The sequence below is a fragment of the Bos javanicus genome, chromosome 13 (genome assembly GCF_032452875.1).
Source record: "Bos javanicus breed banteng chromosome 13, ARS-OSU_banteng_1.0, whole genome shotgun sequence".
Classification (NCBI taxonomy): domain Eukaryota; kingdom Metazoa; phylum Chordata; class Mammalia; order Artiodactyla; family Bovidae; genus Bos; species Bos javanicus.
In genome coordinates, this window is record NC_083880.1 from 24,370,741 (window position 1) to 24,394,576 (window position 23,836).

At 43.0% G+C, this 23,836-nt stretch overlaps 1 protein-coding gene across 1 annotated transcript in view; it reads right to left on the bottom strand.

Annotated features, from left to right (window-relative positions):
• Positions 1–19,463, bottom strand: part of C13H10orf67 (chromosome 13 C10orf67 homolog) — a 101,509-nt gene extending 82,046 nt beyond the window's left edge. The window contains exons 1-3 of the mRNA XM_061435571.1: positions 19,297–19,463; positions 5,071–5,191; positions 1,739–1,882 (exon numbers count right to left, since the gene is read on the bottom strand). Coding sequence (XP_061291555.1) covers positions 1,739–1,882; positions 5,071–5,191; positions 19,297–19,463 — 432 coding nt within the window. The remainder of the gene's footprint in view (positions 1–1,738; positions 1,883–5,070; positions 5,192–19,296) is intronic.
• Positions 19,464–23,836: the final 4,373 nt, after the last annotated feature.

A 23,836-nucleotide genomic window follows, 5' to 3' on the forward strand; every position in this document is an offset into this window, starting at 1 on the left:
TGAATGTTGAGCTTCAAGCCAACTTTTTCACTCTCCACTTTCACTTTCATCAAGAGGCTTTTTAGTTCCTCTTCACTTTCTGCCATGAGGGTGGTGTCATCTCCACATCTGAGGTTATTGATATTTCTTCCGGCAATCTTGATTCCAGCTTGTGCTTCTTCCAGCCCAGCGTTTCTCATGATGTGCTCTGCATATAAGTTAAATAAACAGGGTGACAGTATACAGCCTTGACGTACTCCTTTTCCTATCTGGAACCAGTCTGTTGTTCCATGTCCAGTTCTAACTGTTGCTTCCTGACCTGCATATAGGTTTCTCAAGAGGCAGGTCAGGTGGTCTGGTATTCCCATCTCTTTCAGAATTTTCCACAGTTTATTGTGATCCACACAGTCAAAGGCTTTGGCATAGTCAATAAAGCAGAAATAGATTTTCTGATTAATCAAATTATTTAATCCTATCTGTTATGCATAAAATATACTCTTGATTCTGTTATCAATTTTGCTTCCAACATGGAGTGTAAACAATCAGTGGGCTTCAGAATCAGACAGAACTGGATTTCAATGTCACTGTGCAACTTACCATCTTTCTGATTTTAAGCAAGGACTTAACCTGCCTGACTTTAAGCAAGCTTAAATTTTAAGCAAGTTTCCTTATCTGTAAGGTAGGGATAACAGGATTTCCACTTGAGGATTGTTGGGAGACTTAAAGAGGAAATGCATTAAAAGTTACTCTGGAGACTTCCCCGGTGGTCCAGTGGTTAATACTTCACCTTAAATATAAGGGGTGTGGGTCTGATCCCTGGTCAGAGAGCTAAGATCCCATATGCCTTGGGGCCAACCCCCTCCCCGTCAAGAAACAAAAGCAATATTGCAACAAATTCAATAGAGACTTTTAAAAATGGTCCATATTAAAAAAATACTTAAAAAAATTGTGAGGCCAACAACACGTGGGTATTTTGTTTCACAGCAGAAAAGCAACACTAATGTCCATTTTTAATCACAGATAAATATGCTAACATGATCAAAGATTTTGGGGAATTCCTCAGAATAGCAGAGTTTTCATGTCTTTGGCTTCTACAGAGCCATTAAAGCACAAATAAGTTCATATAAAATTTCAGTTAAAGGCTGGAACTCAAGCATGAAACTGTCTGACCTAGAACCTAAACCCCAGTGGTTTCTTAACCAGTGACACTGAGCAGGTGAATTAACCTTTCTGTGCCTTGGTTTCCTCAGCTGTATCTGTATAATACAGATCTCATCTGTATAATAATTGTATGTACTTCATCAGGTTAGTTGTGAGGCTTAAATGAGTTTGTACACAGACTACATACAAACGTTCCTGCACGTGGTAAAGTTGTAGGTGCCACACAGCTTTATGTAACTATCACGTGCTGTGCTTAGTCACTCAGTCATGTCTGACTCTTTGTGACCAGGTTGTAGCCCGCCAGGCTCCTCTGTCCATGGGGATTCTCCAGGCAAGAATACTGGAGTGAGTTGCCATTTCCCTCTCCAGGGGATCTTCCCAACCCAGGGATTAAACCCAGGTCTCCCACATTGCAGGCAGATTCTCAACCATCTGAGCCACTAGGGAAGCCCTGTAAGTATCATTAGAGATAACATATGCAAATTAAATTACCCTCATAAGTTGCCAAGCTAAAAACTGTAGTGCCTACACAACTAAACACAAAATTAATCCACAAAATTAATTACTTTTAAAACAGAGGAAATGAGAGAACTTCTACCTGTTGGTAATGTTTTTCAGCGGCCATGATCCTGTCATGTAGAGTAGTGAAGAGTCTGTAAGATTCCTCTTTAAGACGGTCCTCAAACTTCAGTTGCATCAATTGCTTGAGGAACCCAAAATCCACCTGTAGGGATTTAGTAATCTAAAAGTGGAAAAAACATCGGTCATTATAGAGCTTAAGGGCACTCTGTGTAAAGATTCCAACACCTGGCCTGGTTCTGGGCAGGAAACTTGGGCACCTGGTCAGGGGCCTGTCCTGAATCTAAGATTACATCTCCAGAGTCGTGTACATTGGGGAACTCCAGTTAATCTGCAGAACTAACAGATGCTGATGGAGGAAGGGAAAGGAGGCTTCCAGCAGTTTCCTCCCATAGTAGTATTAGTTGCTCAGTCACATCTGACTCTTTGCAACCCTATGGACTGTAACCTGCCAGGCTCCTCTGTCCATGGAATTCTCCAGGCAAGAATACTGGAGTGGGTTGCCATTCCCTCCTCCAGGGGAATCTTCCCGACCCAGGGATCGAAAGACCCAGGTCTCCTACATTGTAGGCAGATTCTTTACCATCTGAGCCACCAGGGAGAATAAGTTATCCCTTGGGACTTCCCTGGCAGTCCAGTGGTTAAGACTTCTCACTCACTCCCACTGCAGGAGCCACTGGTTCTATCCCTGGTCTGGGAAATAAGAACCCGCATGCCACAGAACACAGTAAAAAAAAAAATGACAATACATTGGGAAGTGTGTGGGAAAAGAGACACCCTCCAAAGTGGGAGTGTAATTGGTATAATTTTTATGCAGGGCAATTTGGCAACATCCTCCAAAATGACTAATGCATGCATCCTCTGACTCAGACGTTTCACTTTTAAGAATTTACACCCTAGATTTACTGGCATGTGAGTATGTACAGAATTATTCATCTTGATAAGAGATCTGAAATGACCAAAATGTCCACCAGGAGGGGATAGCTAAATAAATGATGCCAGTTTGTGGTATGATGTACTTGTAAAATCGATGAAGAAGCTCTTTATGCACCAATGTATATAACTGATTACCAAGTTATGTTACTAAGTGAGAAAACAAAAGTGAAATACTATTTACAGTAGTATACCACCCTATGTCACTGTTTTGTTGGCTAGGACTTTTAATAATAAGTCTTAATATCTGATGTCTATGAAACATTCTGTTACTTTACAATCAAAAAAAGCACCAAGGCTTTGCTGTATAAAAGAAAGAAACACAACACTGTAAATCAACTACACTTCAATAAAATTTTATTTTTTTTACTTATTTTATTTTTTAAAAAACTTATTTGGCTGCACTGGGTCTTTAGTTGCGGCACGTGGGATCTAGTTCCCTGATCAGGGATTGAACTTGGACCTTCGGCATTGGGAGCTTGGAGTCCCAGCCAGTGGACCACCACAGAAATACCACTTCAATAAAATTTTTAAAAATTAAAAAAAGCTTTTTTTAAGTCCCAAAGGAAATATGATAGAATATTGAGATTTGGGGCTTCCCAGGTGGCATTATTGGTAAAGAACTGGCCTGCCAATGCAGGAGACATTAAGAAATGAGGGTTTGATCCCTGGGTCAGGAAGTTGCCTTGGAGGAGGGCATGGCAACCCGCTCTTGTATTCTTGTCTGGAGAAACCCATAAACAGAGGAGTCTGGCAAGCTACAGAGTTGCTCACACAGGGGATCGCACAGAGTGAGACGTGACTGAAGCGACTTAGCATGGACATATGCATCAAGATTTGACAACGGTGTATGGTGGTATAGGGGAGCAAAACTTGCCATCACAAACTGTTTCTTTGGCAAGAGTATTTATTTAGGCTGACTATTTTTAAGGACCGAAAGACTCAGGAAGAACCCATAAACTTTCCCTTAACTTCCTAAAAGATGGAGGACCTGCTTCAGGAAGGGAGTTAGCATCATAGATACCTGTATTATAACATGAACTAGGTATGCAGACAGAGGATGAGATGGTTGGATGGCATCACTGATTCAGTGGACATGAACTTGGGCAAACTCTGGGAGACAGTGAAGGACAGGGAAGCCTGGCATGCTGCAGTCGATGGGGTCAAGAACAGCTGGACACAACTTGCAAACTGACAAACAACCGGTGTGTAGACAGATGGGAACCCAGCAAAGTGAGCTAAAGTTTCTGTGTCCCACTGTCTCTGCAGGCCTGGCGAACATGAGTTGACAGACATTTGCTTTCCCATCTTCATGTGAATTGCCTTCCTCTCCTTGAAGTCCCATACCATTACCCTCAACGCCCTCTTCTGTCTTTACCTGAAGGTGAGACCTTTGGCTATTTAGACAACTTACTCAATTTTCCTCGGTCTCCCCCATGTATATGGTATTTAAGTTTTTGTTGGATTTTCTGTTAATCTGTCTCAGGTCAACTCAATTTTTAGCTTAGCCAGAAGAATTGAGAGGGATAGAGGAAAATTTCTTCCTCCCTGACAATGGGTGACATAGTTATTCATTGTATTATTCTCGACATCTTTCTATATGCCAAAAACATTTTATAAAACTTTTCAAGTATCCTAAACAGAAAATGTTCACAGATGGCAAAAGAATTACAGAGAGAGTATGAAAACATTTCACTAAACAAGTTAACATAAGGACTTCCCTGGTGGCCCTGTGGTTAGGACTCTAGCTTCCACTGTCAGAACCCAGGCTTAGTTTCTCTCTGGTCGGGGAACTAAGATCCTGCAAGCCATGCAGTGCAGGGAGAAAAAAAAAGTTAACATACATGAAATAAATAGGATGCAAATAGAAGTAGTGTGTGTGTGTTAAGTTGCTTCAGTTGTGTCTGACTCTTTGCACCCCTATGGACTGTAGCCCGCCAGGCTCCTTTGTCCATGGGATTCTCCAGGGAAAAGTACTGGAGTGGGTTACCATTTCCTCCTCCAGGGGATCTTCTCAACCCAGGGATCGACCACACATATCTTATGTCTCCTGCGTAGGCAGGCAGGTTCTTTACCACTAGGGCCACCTGGGAAGCCCCAAATAGAAGTAGTGTGTATGCTGTATGCTCAGTCACTTCAGTTGTCTCTGACTCTTTGTGACCTGATGGACTGTAGCCTGCTAAGCTCCTCTGTCCATGGGATTCTTCAGACAAGAACACTGGAGTGGGTAGCCATGCCCTGAAGTAGTTGTTTATACTAATAATTTAAAAAAAACACACACACAACTGTTATCCACCTCAGTTTATAGAAGATGCTAATATTTTAAAAATGTTAATCATTTCACTTTTGTCAAGGAAAGAAACATGAAGGCAAATAATACAAATTATCTCAGGAGTTTCTAAATAAATTCAGATTTACCTGCACTAGATTTTGTGTAGCTAAGCTCAACTCTTTCAATGGCAGAATCTCACTGGAATCTGTTTGAGTGGCATGGTCTGTGCTGAAAAAGCCAACCTTCAAATCATCTGAAATGGTAAATCTGAAAAATAAAAGAGGGGGGGAGATTAAATGTGCTTTACATAATAGATATTACCTTAAAGATATATTTAGTGATATATATTCGGAGAAGGCAATGGCGACCCCCTCCAGTACTCTTGCCTGGAAAATCCCAAGGGCGGAGGAGCCTGGTAGGCTACAGTCCACGGGGTCGCTAAGAGTCAGACACGACTGAGCAACTTCACTTTCACTTTTCACTTTCATGCATTGGGGAAGAAAATAGCAACCCACTCCAGTGTTCTTGCCTGGAGAATCCCAGGGATGGGGGAGCCTGGTGGGCTGCCGTCTCTGGGGTCGCACAGAGTCGGACACGACTGAAGCGACTTAGCAGCAGCAGCAGTGATATATATTTACACATATTTTGTGCAAATCATATTTTAAAGATTCAAAGGATTGGTGAAATGAGAAAACCACTTAATTATCTGCTCATGATTTTGGGTTTTCCCTAGGTCTCTGTTGGATTATCAGATTCTCTGAACTATTTCACATTGCTACACTGATCTGACTTCCATTTTCTGAGTCATGACCAATTTTATGAGTCTCCTTTTAAAATCTCATCCACTTTTATGTATGCTGCTGCTTGAGGTCATTGTAAATCATGTGTGGGCATAGCAAGCAAAGTTCCTTTTAGGTAGAGGTTCTGAAAATGTGGTCTGGGAACTCCTGGAGTTTCCAGAACACTCAGGTAATCCACAGGTCAAAATTATTTTCATAATATTATTAAGATTGGATTTATCTTTTCTCCTATCATTCTCTCACAAGTGTTCAGTGGAGTTCCAGAGGCTATAGGTTATGTGCCTGGATGACAGATGAATGCAGAAGCAGAGAGGAGAATTCAGCTATTTCCCATTAAGCCAGGCATTGAAAAGATTTGCAAAAATGTAAATGATACTATTCTCATTACAGATTCTGTCTTAAAAAGAGTTCAATTTTCTTTAAAATATATTACTTATACTAATACAGAATAGGTTTATCATTATTTTAAATGTTTCTCCTTTAAAATTTCTAATATGGTAACTATGAATAAATAAAACATAAACTAAAGATCTTTGAGGGCCTCAATAATTTTTAAGACTGTAAAGGGATCCCGAAACCAAAAAAAAAAAAAAAATTGAGAACTACTTCTCTAAGATAATCACACCACCCTATTGTATTTGGCTTTAAACTCAGTTCCCCCCGAAAAAAATCAAAGCGGAAAGAAGTATTTTGTAAAATCCTCCTACAGACTTTTAATGATGGACATCTCAAACCGTAACAAGAAGGCCAAGTTTCTGGACGTCCTTTGTTTGTCAATTTGACCAAACTTACCACAAGCATTGGTTTCTAAAATGTCAGCTAAAAAAAGAGAGCCATGAAAGCCTAAGGAACATTCCCAGGCTTTTCAATGCAGCCTCTGTAGAGAGAGTATCCACGTATCTACCCTCTCTTCTCTGCTGACCAGGTGGAGCAGACTGTGATGGAGGGGTACCCCATGGCAATCTCCCTCTTTTTACTGCTGGCAGAGCCTCAGACTTACCTCCTACAGAACTCAGGGAAGGGTGAGAAAATTCCCAGTATCAAGGGCAACACTTGTGTGGTCTCAGCCCACCGCAGTGATCCCAATCTTCTGGGCAGGTATTTTAGGAGTGGGAGTGGGACTCGGTTCTGAGGAGTGTGATAGGACAAAAGGCCTGTCAGGGGCATGTTAAGCTTTTTACACAGGAGCACCTGGGGAGAGGTCCCTCTGTGACTCTGGACACTGCCACGTGTAGAAATGAGGCCAGGAACTGGCACAGTTGTCTGGTGACCACAAGGGGGTCAGCCAGAGGGCAAAGCCAGTGCATAGATGATGCACTTTTAAAAAGATGGACACAGGCACTTCCCTGGCGGTCCAGTGGTTAAAACCCCAGGCTTCCAATGCAAGGGAAGTAGCCTCTGTCTCTGGTTGGGAAACTAATATCCTGCATGCCTAGTGGTGTGACCAAAAACAAAACAAAGCAACATGTTGGGAGACTGGATAAATTGAACAAATATGTAAATGTACTGAAGATGACAGAAGTCAAGTTCTCTAGTCCCAGAAATGAAATTTACAAACATAAAAAAAGAAGTAGAATAGGATATACCCTGAGACAATGTAATGGAACTGGAAGTTTGGGTATGAAGGCATGGTTTTATAATTATGTACATAGATAGACAGTGATAGGTACAAATATGTGCATACGTATGTGTGTACATACTTATGGACATTTGTTTCTAGTTCTGTCCAGCGTGAGAACCTAGAAGCGATGACACCCCAGTAGCAATGAACACACCAAAAACACAGATGTTGATTTTTTAAATAGCATTCTGCATTAAAAGGAACCAGGGCTTCTTGGGAAAATGGCTGGTTTCAAAGCTGGGAGAACAAAAACATAAAACGAGCCTGGAACATCTTGTTTTTCCAAAAAGTTGGGAAAGAGTGAAAAAAAAAATGATAGAGACAGAAACTAGACTGAAGAGATTCCCACTGGTCATATCTGGGACAATTTGAGCATCAAAATAAATGATGAAAGTATCAGATTACAGCCTATTGAATAAAACAGGAATCTAGCAGTCCAAATGAGAATGAGACGCTCTAGTAAACACAGAAGAGAATGGTGAAAATAGAGAATCACCAGTGGGCAGCCACTACAGAGGTGATGGATTAGGGTGGGAGTTATCAATAGCAGCTGGGGTTAAGCTTAGCTAAAAGGCTACAGTTCGTCAGTGGAAGTTTGATTAGGAAAAGGAAATTTTGTTGACAAATTGAACAACACTACTATATAGTTCAGCAGTCTCACTTCTGAGTATATATCCAGAGGAAGCAAAATCACTATCCCAAGGAGCTACCTGCACGCTCATGTTCATGCAACGTTATTCACAATAGCCAGGGGTCCACTGACGGATGAATGAATAAGGAAAATGTAGTGGACTTCCCTGGTAGTCCAGTGGACAAGACTCCATGCTCCCAATGCAGGGGGCCAGGGTCCAGTCCCTGGTCAGGGAACTAGATCCCACATGCCACAACTGAAAGATCTCATATGCCTCAACTATAGATCCCTCAGGCCTCAGTGAAGATCGAAGATCCCTCGAGCCTCAGCTAAGTCCTGGTGCAACCAAATAGACAGACAAATAAAAAATAAACATCAAAAAATAGAAAATGTAGTGTGTGCATATGTGTGTACAATGAAAAGTCATGAAAAAAGAAAATGAGTTCCTGTTATTTTCAATAACACAGATGAACCTTGAGGCCGTTACATAAGTGAAATAAGGCAGACTGAGAAAGACAACTGTTTGATTGCACTCATATGTGGAATCTAAAAAAGTCAAACTCATAGAAACAGAGAGAACAGAGACCGTTGCCACAGGCTGAGGGTAAAGGAAATGGGGGGATACTAGTCAAAGGGTAAAAACTTTCAGTTATAAGATGAATAAGTACTGGGATATAATGTACAACATGACGATTACAGTTAATAATACTGTATTGTACACTTGAAAGTTGCTAAGAGAGTCAATTTGAAATGTTTTCATACACACAAATGTAACTATGAGAGATGATGAATGTGTCAACTAACCTTATTGTGATTGTTATTTACAATATAAAAATGTGCCAAATCTTCACATTGTACACCTCAAACTTACAGTGTTCTGCGTCAGTTATATCTCAATAAAGTTGGAGGCAGAGGAGGAAGAGGAAATTTTGTAATACTTAGGCCCTACAGGTGGTGCTAATGGTAAAGAGCCTGCCTGCCAATGTTGGAGATGTAAGAGACATGGGTTTGATCTCTGGGTCTGGAAGATCCCCTGGAAGAGGGCACGGCAGCCCACTCCAGTACTCTTGCCTGGAGAATGCCATGGACAGAGGAGTGTGGTGGGCTACAGTCCACAGGGTCGCTAAGAGTCTGACACAACTGAAGCAACTTACTATACACGCTCACACTCCCTACACACAAAATAGTAATTTATTATAAAGGGAAGCATGGTGGATTTATGGCAGATCTGGGAGACACCAACCCAGCAAGGTCAAGGTTAAAGCACCAATGAGGGAATAGACTGAATGACACGCACTGGCTCAACTGATGCCCTGAGAATACGCAGCTTCATTTCTGTGGCATTCCTGCCAAGAACGCATGGCCTGAGTCTGGTTACAAGGAAACAGAAGACGGACCCAGGTAGCGTTGGTCATGCTACAGAAGGTCTGTACTTTTTAAAAAAAGTGTCAAGGACATGAACAGTGGGGAGAGGCTGAGGAACTCTTCCTGCTGGACGCGTCTGAGGCGACTGGATAGCTAAAGACAACACACACTGCTAGATAGGATCCTGGACCAGAAAGGAAAAAAAAAGTCATTGCTGGTACTCTTGGCCCAGCTTGAAAGGAGGCTGCGATAGGGCTGTGCAGTGTGGATCTGCTGATTTGAGAGTGTGTGCTGGTCATGCAGGAAGAAGTATCCATTTTAGGAAAAACACACTTGAATGCTTAGGAAATTCACACTTAATGGGAAACATGTCTGTAACACGCTCTCAGAAGGTTCTAAAAAGACTGATGATAATGAATGTCTGGGTGAGTGTGAGAGTGTGTGTGTGTGTGTGTGTGTGTACAGAGGCAGGGGGTGAGGAGGAAGAAGAGAGAAAACAAACATGGGAAAATGTTGGGAACTGAATCTAGGTGAGGAGTTCTTAGTTCTGTTCTGACAACTTTTCTGTATATTTGAAATTATTTCAAAGTAAACTATTTTTTAAAAGTCATATGCAACCTTCAAGCAAGCTCAGATTCTGCCAATTTCACTCAGTAAGAACTGTCAGTATTTTAGGCGTAAATCTCTAGAAACTCTTGTCAATGGAGCAGGCATGAGCTTAAATCTGCATCACAACCATCCCCCTGTTTACTGTGCTTCTTCTGGAACTTTCCATAACTGGCTCCCAACATCTGTTTTTGTCTTTAGGTAGAGATTCTATTTAAGGTAGTGGTTTGAACCATTTCAAGGAGTTACTCTGTTTTCCTGGGTATCTCCCTTGTATACAGGAGGAATAGATGTTATTAAACTTCTTTTGTTTTTTTTCTCCAGTTAATCTGTCTTTTATTATGGGGGGAGGGGGGCTCAGCCAAGAATGCAGAAATGGTAGGAGAGATATTCTTCTTCTCCTCCACTCAGCACATGGGACCGTCTTTCCCACAGCCGTAGGTCCAAGAAGCTTGGTAAAAATGCAAGAGGCGCCTCTCACTATTACACCTAATAACCCACCCCTGAAATCATTGCTTCCTTTCCCAGAAACTTTATGACCTACTGGCTTGGAGGTCTTAGTTCCCAAAGGGAGATTGCTTCTACTGGGAAGCACAACCATGGTTCTACTGAATTAGACGAGAGTGAACTGAACTGGCACCTGGCTACTGTGTAATCCCTACACCACTAAACCAAAGACAGAGAAAGGGGGCACAGTACTGGTTGAGGTGATTAATTCTGATCATCAAGAAAGCAGGTTGTTGGTACACAGTGGAGTCTAGGACTACGTCTGGAACTCAGGAGATTCTCTGGAGTGACTCTGAGCATTTCCACATTCAATAGTAAAGATTAATGTAAAAATACAACCAACTCCCCCGAAAAGGCAGGGCTTTTGAGGGCTCAGAACCTTCAGGAATGACTATTTGAATTTCCCAGCTACATAGAGAACCTTGGCCTGCCTGTATCTTTCACCAACTTCACCATGGCCACTCAACAAGTCATGCCCACGGACCAGCTCTGGCCGGCACCCTCTGGCAAGTGTCTCTACTGCCAGCCACACCCTCTCCCAAGAGGTCTTAATCTCAGCGTTTGGTGGGAGTGGGGGACCTTTTAAATTCTTAGTTCTGTCCACATTTACTCTTCTTCTGCCCTCAGGGTCACAGCTACATTTGCTATTGTAATGCTGCTTAGAGGTTTTTTTAAACTGAACTAAAAATCCTTGTTAATATTTAATAAGAAACAAGAAATAGGACTTCCCTGGTGGCACAGTGGATATCTGTCTGCCAATGCAGGGGACATGAGTTCGATCCCTGGTCCGAGAAGATTCCACACGCGGCAGAGTGACTAAGCTCCTGTGCCACGACTGCTGAGCCTGTGCTTTAGAGTCCAGGAGCCACAGCTACTGGGCCTGTGTGCCTAGACCCCGGGCTCCACAACAAGAGAAGCCATTGCGATGAAAGGCCGATGGATCTCAAAGAATAGCCTCCGCCGACCACAACTAGAGAAAGCAGTGCAAAGCACCCAAGACCCAGCACAGCCAAAAACAAATAAATAACAACATTAAAGAAACAAGAAATATTTGTTCCTTGTTCGAACACTGGTGAGGTTTCTATCTCCTGTTTGAACCCGGAGTGCTGCATCAATAAGATAAATACAAACATGACCTAAACTTAAAACTGTTTTCTTTCTGCAATGCCTCCCACTTAACAGACCTCCATGATTCATCGTTCCAGCTGAGAAATGCAATTCCTCCCCTTCCCTAGCACCAAGCAGCTCCTATTTATTATTCAGCTTCATCTTTCAATAAGCTTGACCATGTATGGTCTTTCCTTCCTTCCCATTTTAAGCTAAAGATCTAGGGTGGATGGTAAGTTATGAATGTGAGCAGGTTTTATGATAAATATACAATGTTACATGTCAGTTATATCTCAAAGCTGGGAAAAGAATAGAAGTGCAAAAAAAAATCACCCCCAATACACGTATCTTTAGGATATGATTTAGAAACTTAGAATAATGTTTTCAGTTATTCCCTCTGGTGCCATAATATTACAGTAATACAGTCTGATATTTTAAAACCAGTTTGAAGAATTTTATAGATACCTCCTCCACGTGGTAAAAATAAAATTAGTGCCTATTTATTGTGTGAAACAGAAAACCATAGGCTCAAAATGGCATTACTTATTCTAAAGTGCATGATACCAAATCCAGAATTAATACCTGACTTAATTTGGGTTTCAACCTTCCCCAGAAATGTTAACCTTAATTAGCCAGCACCAAGAAGATAATCTGGAGAAGGCAATGGCACCCCACTCCAGTACTCTTGCCTGGAAAATCCCATGGATGGAGGAGCCTGGTAGGCTTCAGTCCATGGGGTCGCAAGGAGTCAAACACGACTGAGCGACTTCACTTTCACTTTTCACTTTGATGCATTGGAGAAGGAAATGGCAACCCACTCCAGTGTTCTTGCCTGGAGAATCCCAGGGACAGGGGAGCCTGTTGGGCTGCCGTCTATGGGGTCGCACAGAGTCGGACACGACTGAAGCGACTTAGCAGCAGCAGCAGCAGCAGCAGCAAGAAGATAATCCGTCGTGCAGGCCCTCTCCACTCTGTACCCAGAGGAAGAAGAGGCAATCTGCATGATAAAACCCCTGCCTTGCCCTTTCCCCTGCAAGGATAAGTCCTGGCCTAAAAACAATGCTTTTTTTTCTTCCTGCCTTTTTTCCTTTATGCTAACATCTCCTTTGTCCCACCCTTTCCCTTATAAAAACCTCCCATTTTGTACAGCCCCCTTGGAGCACCCTTATAATTGCTGGACAGGATGCTGTCCAATTCATGAATCACCTAACAAAGCCAATCAGATCTTCAAATCTACTCAGTTGAATTTTGTTTTTTAACAACTGAATGCTTAACTTGTCCCCTGTGCTTAGTCAAGGCATCTGTCTTAATACACACAATCTTTTCTCAGGTTATCTACCTTTCTTTGTTTTGAGGATATGGAAGCTGAGGCTCAAAGATTGTAAGTAATTCATCTAAAAATCACAAGCCTGTAAATTCCCTGGCGGTTCAGGGGTTAGGACTCTACATTCTCATGGCCAAGGGCACTGGTTCGATCCCTGGTTGGGCAACCAAGGTATCACAAGCTACACAGTGCAGCCAAAATGAAAAAATCATAAGCCCGAAGTGAGAGTCTTATCCTCCCTCCCTTGTGAGAACAGGTCTATGGTCTACTATCCCTAACTGGTCCTAACCTTCTGAATGACTGATTCAGAAAGTTCTGACTCATTCAGAATCCAAGTGAAACATGAAAGTTCATTCTTCAGCTTCCCCTTAAATTCCAAATGTCTCTAATTTTAGATGACAACCCCTCTGCCTAGAATGGAAACCCACATCACAACAAACTAGCTAAGTGGTTCCTACACAGTCCTTATTTATAGCCTCAGCAATTTGATTTCTGAATAATAGCTTGGTTGTTATGCATAAAATACAGTCTCACAAAAATAGCAATTACAGGTTCTTTTTTTAAATAAATGAGATACAAAATTAACATATTAACTTATTACAGAAAACAGATCCATGAATATTTATTAACAGAAGGCAGTGACACTTCTCACTAAATCCTAGAATAGTCTATCTTAACAAATGCTCATTAATGAATTAGTCAAAGACAGTGGCATTAAGTGCACTAAATTTTCACAATGGTGTATTGCTCAGTTTAAATTTTTTATTTATTTTCAGCCATACTATTAGGTATGTAGGATTTTGGTTCCTCCATCAGGGATCAAACCTGCACCCACTGCACTGGAAGCTCAGTCTTAACCACAGGACCATTAGGGACTTCCCTGCTCAATTTCAAACAAGGAAAAAAAACCAAAACAAAACCAAAGCACTCTTGCTTCCACTTTTTTCCTCTTGAAAGAAGGAAAGTTTGAGGTGTCCCAAGGTTCACAAGTTTGAGGTGTCCCAAGGTTCACACACTTCTTTTCAGTCATTTCCTGGGTGATCTCACCAAGTCTCCCATTTGTAGATGCATCTGTGTGCCAATTACTCCCACACTGGTATATCCAACCTGGCTGGACCTCTCTTCCCTAAATATGATGCTTTAGCATAAAGATGGTTTTGAGTCAATTGTTTTGAGAAACTGCAGACACAGGAGAAACCCTGGAAGCAGAGTAGAAGTTATCGGTTTGTAAGAGAAATTTACATTTATAAAGGAAATCTCCACTTATAAGTGTCTTCCTCTCCTACCAGGAAGATGACTCTAATTCACAAGAGAATCTTACTAATGGAGAAGGCACCCATTCAAATCTGCATAACAAACCTTACCCTTGTTTACTGCTCTTCTTGGTAACCCCCCATAACTGTCTTCCCTCCACTCAACATCTTTTGTCTTTAGCGAAGATGGTATTCAAGGTGGTGGTTTGGGCCATCTTAGAATTTTAGTCATTTTTCTAGGTAACTCCTACGTACACATGAGATATGCATGTTAATAAACTTTTTAAGTGTCTTAGCCAAGAATTGAGAAGAATACAGGGTAAATTATTGTTATTGCCCTAAGGACTCACACAACCAAAGAGCCTAGATGGATGACTAAGAGTTACTTCCAAGATATTATGTCCAAAAGTAAGCTTCTGAGGGACTTCCCTTGTGGTCCAATGGTTAAGATTCTGAGCTCCCAATGCAGGGGGCACAGGTTCGAGCCCTGGTCAGGGAAATAGATCCTGCATGCCACAACTAAGCCCTGGTGCAGCCAAATTAGGAAAAAAAAAAAGTAAGCTTATGATATTCCCCACAAAGCTATTCGTCTCAATCTTCTTCATCCCAGCTCATGGCATTTCCATCCTTCCGGTTAGTAGTTCAAAAAATCAGAATCTTACGCGCTCTGTGTCTATCAGTTCTACTTTCAGCATAAATCTAGAATCTGACTAGTCTCACGACCTCCAACCACTGCTACCATCACAGTCATTTTCCACGAGGCTTATTGTCGTAGTCCCCTAACTGGTTTCCCTCTTTCTGCCCGTCCTCACTCAGTTGTGTCTGACTCGGCCACCCCATGGGCTGCAGCACACCCATCCCAGAGCTTGCTCAAACTCATGTCCATCAAGTCGGTAATGCCATCTAACCATCTCATCCTCTGTGTCCCCTTCTCCTCCCACCTTCTATCTTTCCCAGCATCAGGGTCTTTTCCAATGAGTCAGTTCTTTGCATCAGGTGGCCAAAGTACTGGAGTTTCAGCTTCAGCATCAGTCCTTCCAATGAATATTCAGGACTGATTGCCTTTAGGATGGACTGGTTGGATCTCCTTGCAGTCCAAGGGACTCTCAAGAGTCTTCTTCAACACCACAGTTCAAAAGCATCAATTTGATGCTCAGCTTTCTTTATAATCCAACTCTCACATCCATACATGACTACTGGAAAAACCACAGCCTTGACTAGATGGACCTTTGTTGGCAAAGTAGTGTCTCTGCTTTTTAATATGCTGTCTAGGTTGGTCATAGCTTTTCTTCCAAGGAGCAAGCATCTTTAAATCTCATGGCTGCAGTCACCATCTGCAGTGATTTTGGAACCCAAGAAAATAAAGTCTCTCACTGTTTCCATTGTTTCCCCTCATTAGAGTCTAATATCAAAACAATAGCCAGAATAATTTGGTTGACAGATAAACCAGATAATGTGATTCCTCTGCTCCATTCCCCTCATATCTTCCCATTTTTGCAGTGTGTTTTATAATTTTATAGATATAGATATGTGCACGCTCAGTTGCTCAGTCGTGTCTGACTCTTCGCGACTCCATGGACTGTAGCCTACCAGGCTCCTCTGTCCATGGAATTTTCCGGGCAAGAATACTGGAGTGGGTTGGCATTTCTTACTCCAGGGAATCTTCCTGACTCATTGGATTCTTTACCAACTGCACCTCCTGGGAAGCCCTATATGTATATATATACAATATACACATATTGGTCTTCATCCATGCTTCTTGCCTCACAGCAGCCCAAACCCTTGGAATTTCCTAAGCGACAAACACAATGAGAGAATCTTTTATTGTAATGTTTGGTCTGCTGTCCTCATTTTCTGAAATAGGGGAAAAGGTGAACTGGGTGTCTGTGGCTATTCAAGAGAAGCCCCTTTCAACCACACCCGCTTTTATGTTAATGAAGTGACTTTTGAAAAGCCCCTGAGGATGGAGGTGGTTGCCAGGGGAACCAACCAGAAGGAGAGGGATAGAACTTCCAATCCCACCTCCCCCAACCTCACTGCCAGAGAGGGCTGGAGGTTGAATCAATCACAAAAAGTCAATGATTCGGTCAATTTTGCCCGTGTAATAAATAGTTTATAAAAATCCCTGAATTATAGGGTTTAGAGAACTTCCAGGTTGGTAAACAAGAATGAATTCATGGGGTGTACCCCAAATTCCACAGGGACAGAATCCCCTGTGCCCCAGACCCTTCTAGACCTCACCCTATGTATCTCTTCCTCTGGCTGTTCATTCATGTCCTTTAATAGTCTTCGTAATAAACCAGTAGGCAAGTAAGTAAACTGGTTTCTTGAGTTCTATGAGCCACTGTAGCAAATTAACTGAACTCCAGGAACCTCTGAGCTAGCCCTGCTTGTCAAAAGCACAGGTGACAACCTGGACTTGCAATTAGCCTCTCAAGGAGGACAGGGACAGTCTTGTGGGGCTGAGCCCTTAACCTGTGAATGTGACACTCTCTCCAGGTAAACTGCAGGACACAAGAACAGACCAGGATTACCAGTGGGGAGAGGGAAAGAGGGAGGGGCAAGATAGGGGTAGGGGATTAAGCAGTGTACTACAAACTATCCGGTCCCATCACTTCATGGCAAATAGACAGGGAAACAATGGAAACAGTGAGAGATTTTCTTTTTGGGGGGCTCCAAAATCACTGCAGATGGTGACTGCAGCCATGAAACTAAAAGACACTTGCTCCTTGGAAGAAAAGCTCTGACCAACCTAGACAGCATATTAAAAAGCAAAGACATTACTTTACCACCAAAGATCCCTCTAGTCAAAGCTATGGTTTTTCCAGTAGTCATGTATGGATGTGAGAGTTGGATTATAAAGAAAGCTGAGAATTGAATAATTCATGCTTTTGAACTGTGGTGTTGGAGAAGACTCTTGAGAGTCCCTTTGACTGCAAAGAGATCCAACCAGTCCATCCTAAAGGAGATTAGTCCTGGGTGTTCATTGGAAGGACTGATGTTGAAGCTGAAACTCTAATACTTTGGCCACCTGACGCAAAGAACCGACTCATTGGAAAAGACCCTGATGCTGGGAAAGACTGAAGGAGGGAAGAGAAAGGGACGACAGAGGATAAGATGGTTAGATGGCATCACCAACTCGATGGGCATGAATTTGAGCAAGCTTTGGGAGTTGGTGATGGACAGGGAAGCCTGGTGTGCTGCAATCCATGGGATCACAAAGAGTTGGATACAACTGAGCGACTGGACTGAACTGATGTAAGCTACAAGGATATACTGTACAACATGGGGAATACAGCCAACATTTTATAATAACTATAAACGGTGTATAACCTTTAAAAATTAGGAGTAACTCTATTGTTCACCTGTGACTTACAATACATAATATTGTACAGCAACCATATTTTAAGTAAAATACATAAATAAGCAAACTACAAGACACACCCAATCACTGTCCGCTGAGAATTAGAGAATTGCTTGGGGGTGTTGGAACAACCACATCTGACCACCTCATTCAAGGTCAGTGCTGCAGTCCTTACAGTGATCTAGGTTTCACACCATGAGCACCATCCACCTCTGAGCTCTCCTCCATCACTCTTCTCCAGCCACACCAGCCTCATTGCTGGTCCCGTGACACCTATGCCCACTCCTTTACTTCTTGTCCTCTGCCTGGAACACTTGCTCCCTGATAGAGCAGAAAGGTCCCCCTCTGAAGTCTGCAGTTCTTCTTCCCAAAGTCATTTCCAAGAAGTCTTCCTTGAACACAGAATCTAAAATTATAGCCCGGTAAGACTTACCTGGTGGTCCAGAGATTAAGACTCAGCACTTCCAATGCAGGAGGCTGGGTTCTATCCTTGGTAGATCCCCACACTCCACATGGTATGACCAAAAAAATAAAATTACAACCCTCTTCTCCACTCCACACGTTATTTCTTCTGCTCTGTTTCCTCCTTAGCACTCACCACCACTTAACTGACTTTATTACTGAGTCGGCTTATTTATCGCTGGTTTCCTGCCTAGGATGTAAACTTCAGAAAGGACAGGCTTCTGTCGGTTTGTTGACTGGTGCCTCCCCAGTGCCTGATTCTCTCCTCACCCCAAGACTGCAGCTTCTCTCACGCACACCAGATACCAGAGCACCAACAGCTGGCCTGGGTCCTGCCGATGAAGAGAAACTCACAGGGGCATCCACAGCTCCTTTATTCAGACAACAAGCACTGACTGAGCCCCAGGCACTGCCAGTTTGGCTGCTGAGCACAGCCAGTGCATTTTGCTGGAGAAGCTCCCCACCAGGAACACCAAGGAATCCACGGTAGGAAGTCATCTCTCTTAGTCAACAACTAGAGCAGTTCAACACCGTGCCCACCATCCCCTACCGCCAATATGTGCTTTCACACCACCAATCAACCGGGTTCTGAGTGCATCCCCATCTCTTTTCACAAAGGCACTCACTTAACACAGTTCAGCGGGGGCAGCTGGGCTGGCAGCGCCATCTCACTGCGTCAGTCCCCACCACGGGGCTCTGCGCCCTTCATCCTACCCTAGAGAGACGCCAGTTGCAGGGCTGGTGTCTCAGCCAGCCCACCTGGCACCACGAGGGTCCCTGTCTTAGGGCACCTAGAGCAGTTAACCTAGTGAGGGCCATTTACGGGATTTCAAAAGGTTTTTAGAAAGAAAAATACCTCCCTCCCAGTTCCCCCACCCCAAGCATCAGGTCTACATTATCCAAATAAAACTGGGACAGAGGAGGGCAAAGGATTATAAGATGAAAAAACTGTCCAAAAGGGTCAAAAACAAGATAATTATATTGGCAAACACTTGCACGATACTATGTACCCTATTTGTATGTCGATCTTCCAGATTGACTCATTGAATGTTCGCTATGAACTCTGAAGGAGGCGCTGTGCACCACCATCTTGGCTGTTTTCCTGAAAAGATAAGGCGGCACAGAGAAGTTGACTAACTCGCCCAAGTCTTGGGCCCTTGGAATGTCAGGAGGATTTGAACCCAGGCAGTCTGGCCCCAGAGTCCGTGCTTGGTACACGGTAGTATATTTAGATATCAAAACAGCTGCCTGGGGGCTTGGAGCTAGAGAACCCGGGAGCGGTGGAGCGCCGGCAGGGGCACGGGCCCGGGCGCTGCAGGTCGCGCCGGTCACCTGGGACTGAGCCGAAATTGTTCAAGAGTGGACTCGAGATTCCTGATAATCCTCCAGCACTCCTCGGTCTCGGGCGCCGAGTCGCCACAGACCTCCATGGGAGACGCGGAGGTGGCCGCTAGGCCATGCGCCGCCCGCGGAGTCCAGAACCCGGCGTCCGTTGCCATGGCGACTCCCGGGCAACCGGCCTTGCGCCAGAATCCCGGGGCGCTGGCGCGGCTGGAAGCCTGGGGTCAGCCGGGCCGGGAGTCGCCCGACTGTCGCTTCCACTGCCCACCTGGTTCAGGACTTCCTGTCCTGGACGTGTATGGACCAGGCCGCCGCTGACGTGTCCCCAGGAAAGCTGGACTCCTGAAGATAACACGGCGGCAGCCCACCACGCTCCGAACCCTCTGTGCCTTCTCCTGTGCGAAAGCTCAGAGCTCAGCCTCCTGCAAGGCCCATGCACTAAGGGGCGTGGATTCCTGAGCTGTGTTTCTGCGTCAACAACCCTCTGCAGGCTACTTTCAACGGTGCTCCACAGTCTTCGTTTTAGTGACCTTAAGCCCAATGCTAAAGGTCAAACCTCCAGGAGGATGGAAAATAGTGCACCTGGCTAATAAGGACGCCCTTTACATAATGAGCCCTGGGTTCTCAGAGCAATCCCATAATAAGAGGGAAACAGGCAGTTGATGAATTGCCTATACCTACCACTTGCCCATAAACGTAGGCGTTTGTGGACAAAAATTTATTTACAGAAGCTAAAAGGGTTAAAATTCATATTTAACGTAAAGTGTCAGAACCAATGCATTGTTTTAAACTATACCGTATTTATTATTTCCTTGGTCTCGTCTTGGGGAATGTGGGATCCATCTTGGTTCCCAAGGATCCAGACGTGTCCCTTGCACTGGCAATGGGGAAGCTTAACCAGGTAAGGCCCACCAGGTAAGTCACTAAGTTATAAGGTGTTGTGTGGAATTCATTATTACTGTTTCTACAATAATAAGAGAAGTTCCTTAGAGTGAAATTGTTGCTATCCTTTATTTTAAATTATGTACCGCCCTGATATGATAGCAAACATATTTCTGATATCATCTACATGTCATTGCCTGGTCTTCAGTTCAGTTCAGTGGCTCGGTCGTGTCTGACTCTTCGTGACCCCATGGACCGCAGCACACCAGGCCTCCCTGTCCATTACCAACTCCCAGAGTCTGCTCAAACTCATCTCCACTGAGTCGGTGATGCCATCCAACCATCTCATCCACTGTCATCCCCTTCTCCTCCTGCCTTCAATCTTTCCCAGCGTCAGGGTCTTTTCCAATGAGTCAGCTCTTTGCATCAGGTGGCCAAAGTATTGGAGTTTCAGCTTCAGCATAGTCCTTCCAATGAATATTCAGGACTGATTTCCTTTAGGATGGACTTGTTGGAAATCCTTGCATTCCAAGAGACCCTCAAGAGTCTTCTCCAACACCACAGTTCAAAACCATCAATTCTTTGGTGCTCAGCTTTCTTTATAGTCCAACTCTCACATCCATACATGACCACTGGAAAAACCATAGCCTTGACTAAATGGACCTTTGTTGGCAAAGTAGTGTCTCTGCTTTTTAATATGCTGTCTAGGTTGGTCATAACTTTCCTTCCAAGGAGTAAGCGTCTTTTAATTTCATGACTGCAGTCACCATATGCAGTGATTTTGGAACCCAGAAAAATAAATTCAGCCACTCTTTCCACTGTTTCCGCATCTATTTGCCATGAAGTGATGGGACTCAATGCCATGATCTTAGTTTTCTGAATGTTGAGCTTTAAGCCAACTTTTTCACTCTCTTCTTTTACTTTTCATCAAGAGGCTCTTTATTTCTTCTTCACTTTCTGCCATAAGGGTGGTGTTATCTGCATATCTGAGGTTATTGATATTTCTCCTGGCAATCTTGATTCCAGCTTGTGCTTCATCCAGCCCAGCATTTCTCATGATGTTCTCTGCACATACGTTAAATAAGCAGAGTGACAGTATACAGCCTTGACGTACTCCTTTCCCGATTTGGAACCAGTCTGTTGTTCCATGTCCAGTTCTAACTGTTGCTTCCTGACCTGCATACAGATTTCTCAAGAGGCAGGTCAGGTGGTCTGGTATTCCCATTTCTTTCAGAATTTTCCACAGTTTATTGTGATCCACATAGTCAAAGGCTTTGGCATAGTCAATAAAGCAGAAATAGATGTTTTTCTTGAACTCTCTTCTTTTTCAATGATCCAGCATACATTGGCAATTTGATCTCTGGTTCCTCTGCATTTTCTAAATCCAGTTTGAACATCTGGAAGTCCATGGTTCATGTATTCTTGAAGTCTGGCTTGGAGAATTTTGAGCATTACTTTGCTAGCGTGTGAGATAAGTGCAATTGTGTGGTAGTTTGAGCATTCTTTGGCATTGCCTTTCTTTGGGATTCGAATGAAAACTGACCTTTTCCAGTCCTGTGGTCACTGCTGAGTTTTCCAAATTTGTTGGCATATTGAGTGCAGCACTTTCACAGCATCATCTTTTAGGATTTGAAATAGCCCAATTGGAATTCCATCACCTCCATTAGCTTTGTTCATAGTGATGCTTTCTAAGGCCCACTTGACTTCACATTCCAGGGTGTCTGGCTCTAGGTCAGTGATCATACCATCATTATTATCTGGGTCATGAAGATCTTTTTTGTACAGTTCATCTGTGTATTCTTGCCCCCTCTTTAATATCTTCTGCTTCTGAGGTCCATACCATTTCTGTCCTTTATGTCCTTTATCTTTGCATGAAATGTTCCCTTGGTATATCTAATTTTCTTGAAGAGATCTCTAGTCTCTCCCATTCTATCGTTTTCCTCTATTTCTTTGCACTGATCACTGAGGAAGGCTTTCTTATCTCTCCTTGCTATTCTTTGGAACTCTGCATTCAAATGGGTATATCTTTCCTTTTCTCCTTTGCGTTTGGCTTCTCTTCTTTTCACAGCTATTTGTAAGGCCTCCTCAGACAGCCATCCTACTTTTTTGCATTTCTTTCTCTTGGGGATGGTCTTGGTCCCTGTCTCCTGTACAATGTCACAAACCTCCGTCCATAGTTCATCAGGCACTTTGTCTATCAGATCTAGTCCCTTAAATCTATTTCTTACTTCCACTGTATAATCGTAAGGGGTTTGATTTAGGTCATACCTGGATGGTATAGTGGTTTCCCCAAATTTCTTCAATTTAAGTCTGAATTTGGCAATAAGGAGTTCATGATCTGAGCCACAGTCAGCTTCCAGTCTTGTTTTTGCTGACTGTATAGAGCTTCTCCATCTTTGGCTGCAAAGAATATAATCAGTCTGATTTCGGTGTTGACCATCTGGTGATGTCCATGTGTAGAGTCTTCTCTTGTGTTGTTGGAAGAGGATGTTTGCTATGACCAGTGCATTCTCTTGGCAAAACTCTATTATCATTTGCCCTACCTCATTCTGTACTCCAAGGCCAAATTTGCCTGTTACTCCAGGTGTTTCTTGACTTCCTACTTTTGCATTCCAGTCCCCTATAATGAAAAGGACATCTTTTTTGGGTGTTAATTCTAAAAGAACTACAAGTAGTTCTTCAAAAAACTGTTCAACTTCAGCTTCTTCAGCATTACTGTTTGGGGCATAGACTTGGATTACCGTGATATTGAATGGTTTGCCTTAGAAATGAACAGAGATCATTCTGTCATTTTTGAGATTGCATCCAAGTACTGCATTTCTGACTGTTTTGTTGACTATGAAGGCTACTCCATTTCTTCTAAGGGATTCTTGCCCACAGTAGTAGATATAATGGTCATCTGAGTTGAATTCACCCATTCCAGTCTATTTTAGTTTGGTGATTCCTAAAATGTCGACATTCACTCTTGCCATCTCCTGTTTGACCACTTCCAATTTGCCTCGATTCATGGACCTAACATTCCAGGTTCCTATGCAATATTGCTATTTACAGCATCAGACCTTGCTTCTATCACCAGGCACATCCACAACTGGGTGTTGTTTTTGCTTTGGCTCCGTCTCTTCATTCTTTCTGGAGTTATTTCTCCACTGATCTCCAGTAACATATTGGGCACCTACTGACCTGGGGAGTTCCTCTTTCAGTATGCTATCATTTTGCCTTTTCATACTGTTCATGGGGTTCTCAAGGCAAGAATACTGAAGTGGTTTGCCATTCCCTTCTCCAGTGGACCACATTTTGTCAGAACTCTCCATCAAGACCTGTCCATCTTGGGTGGCCCCACACAGCATGGCTTAGTTTCATTGAGTTAGACAAGGCTGTGGTCCATGTGATCAGATTGCCTGGTCTTAGAACTAAATAATTTCAATTTAGAATGAAGCATATCAAACTGTTATCCACAGGAAAACAAAATATTTTCTTCTATCTCATAATAATTATGTAAAAATAAGTTAGTCTGATATTTGAAGCTCAAAATACAAATAATAAATCACTGTAACATTGTCACTACTCTTAAAGACAAAGGTGAAAAGACCCAAATGCCTGACAAAGTTCATAACAGTGCCAAGATAATCTTCCATGAAGGTTCATTTTC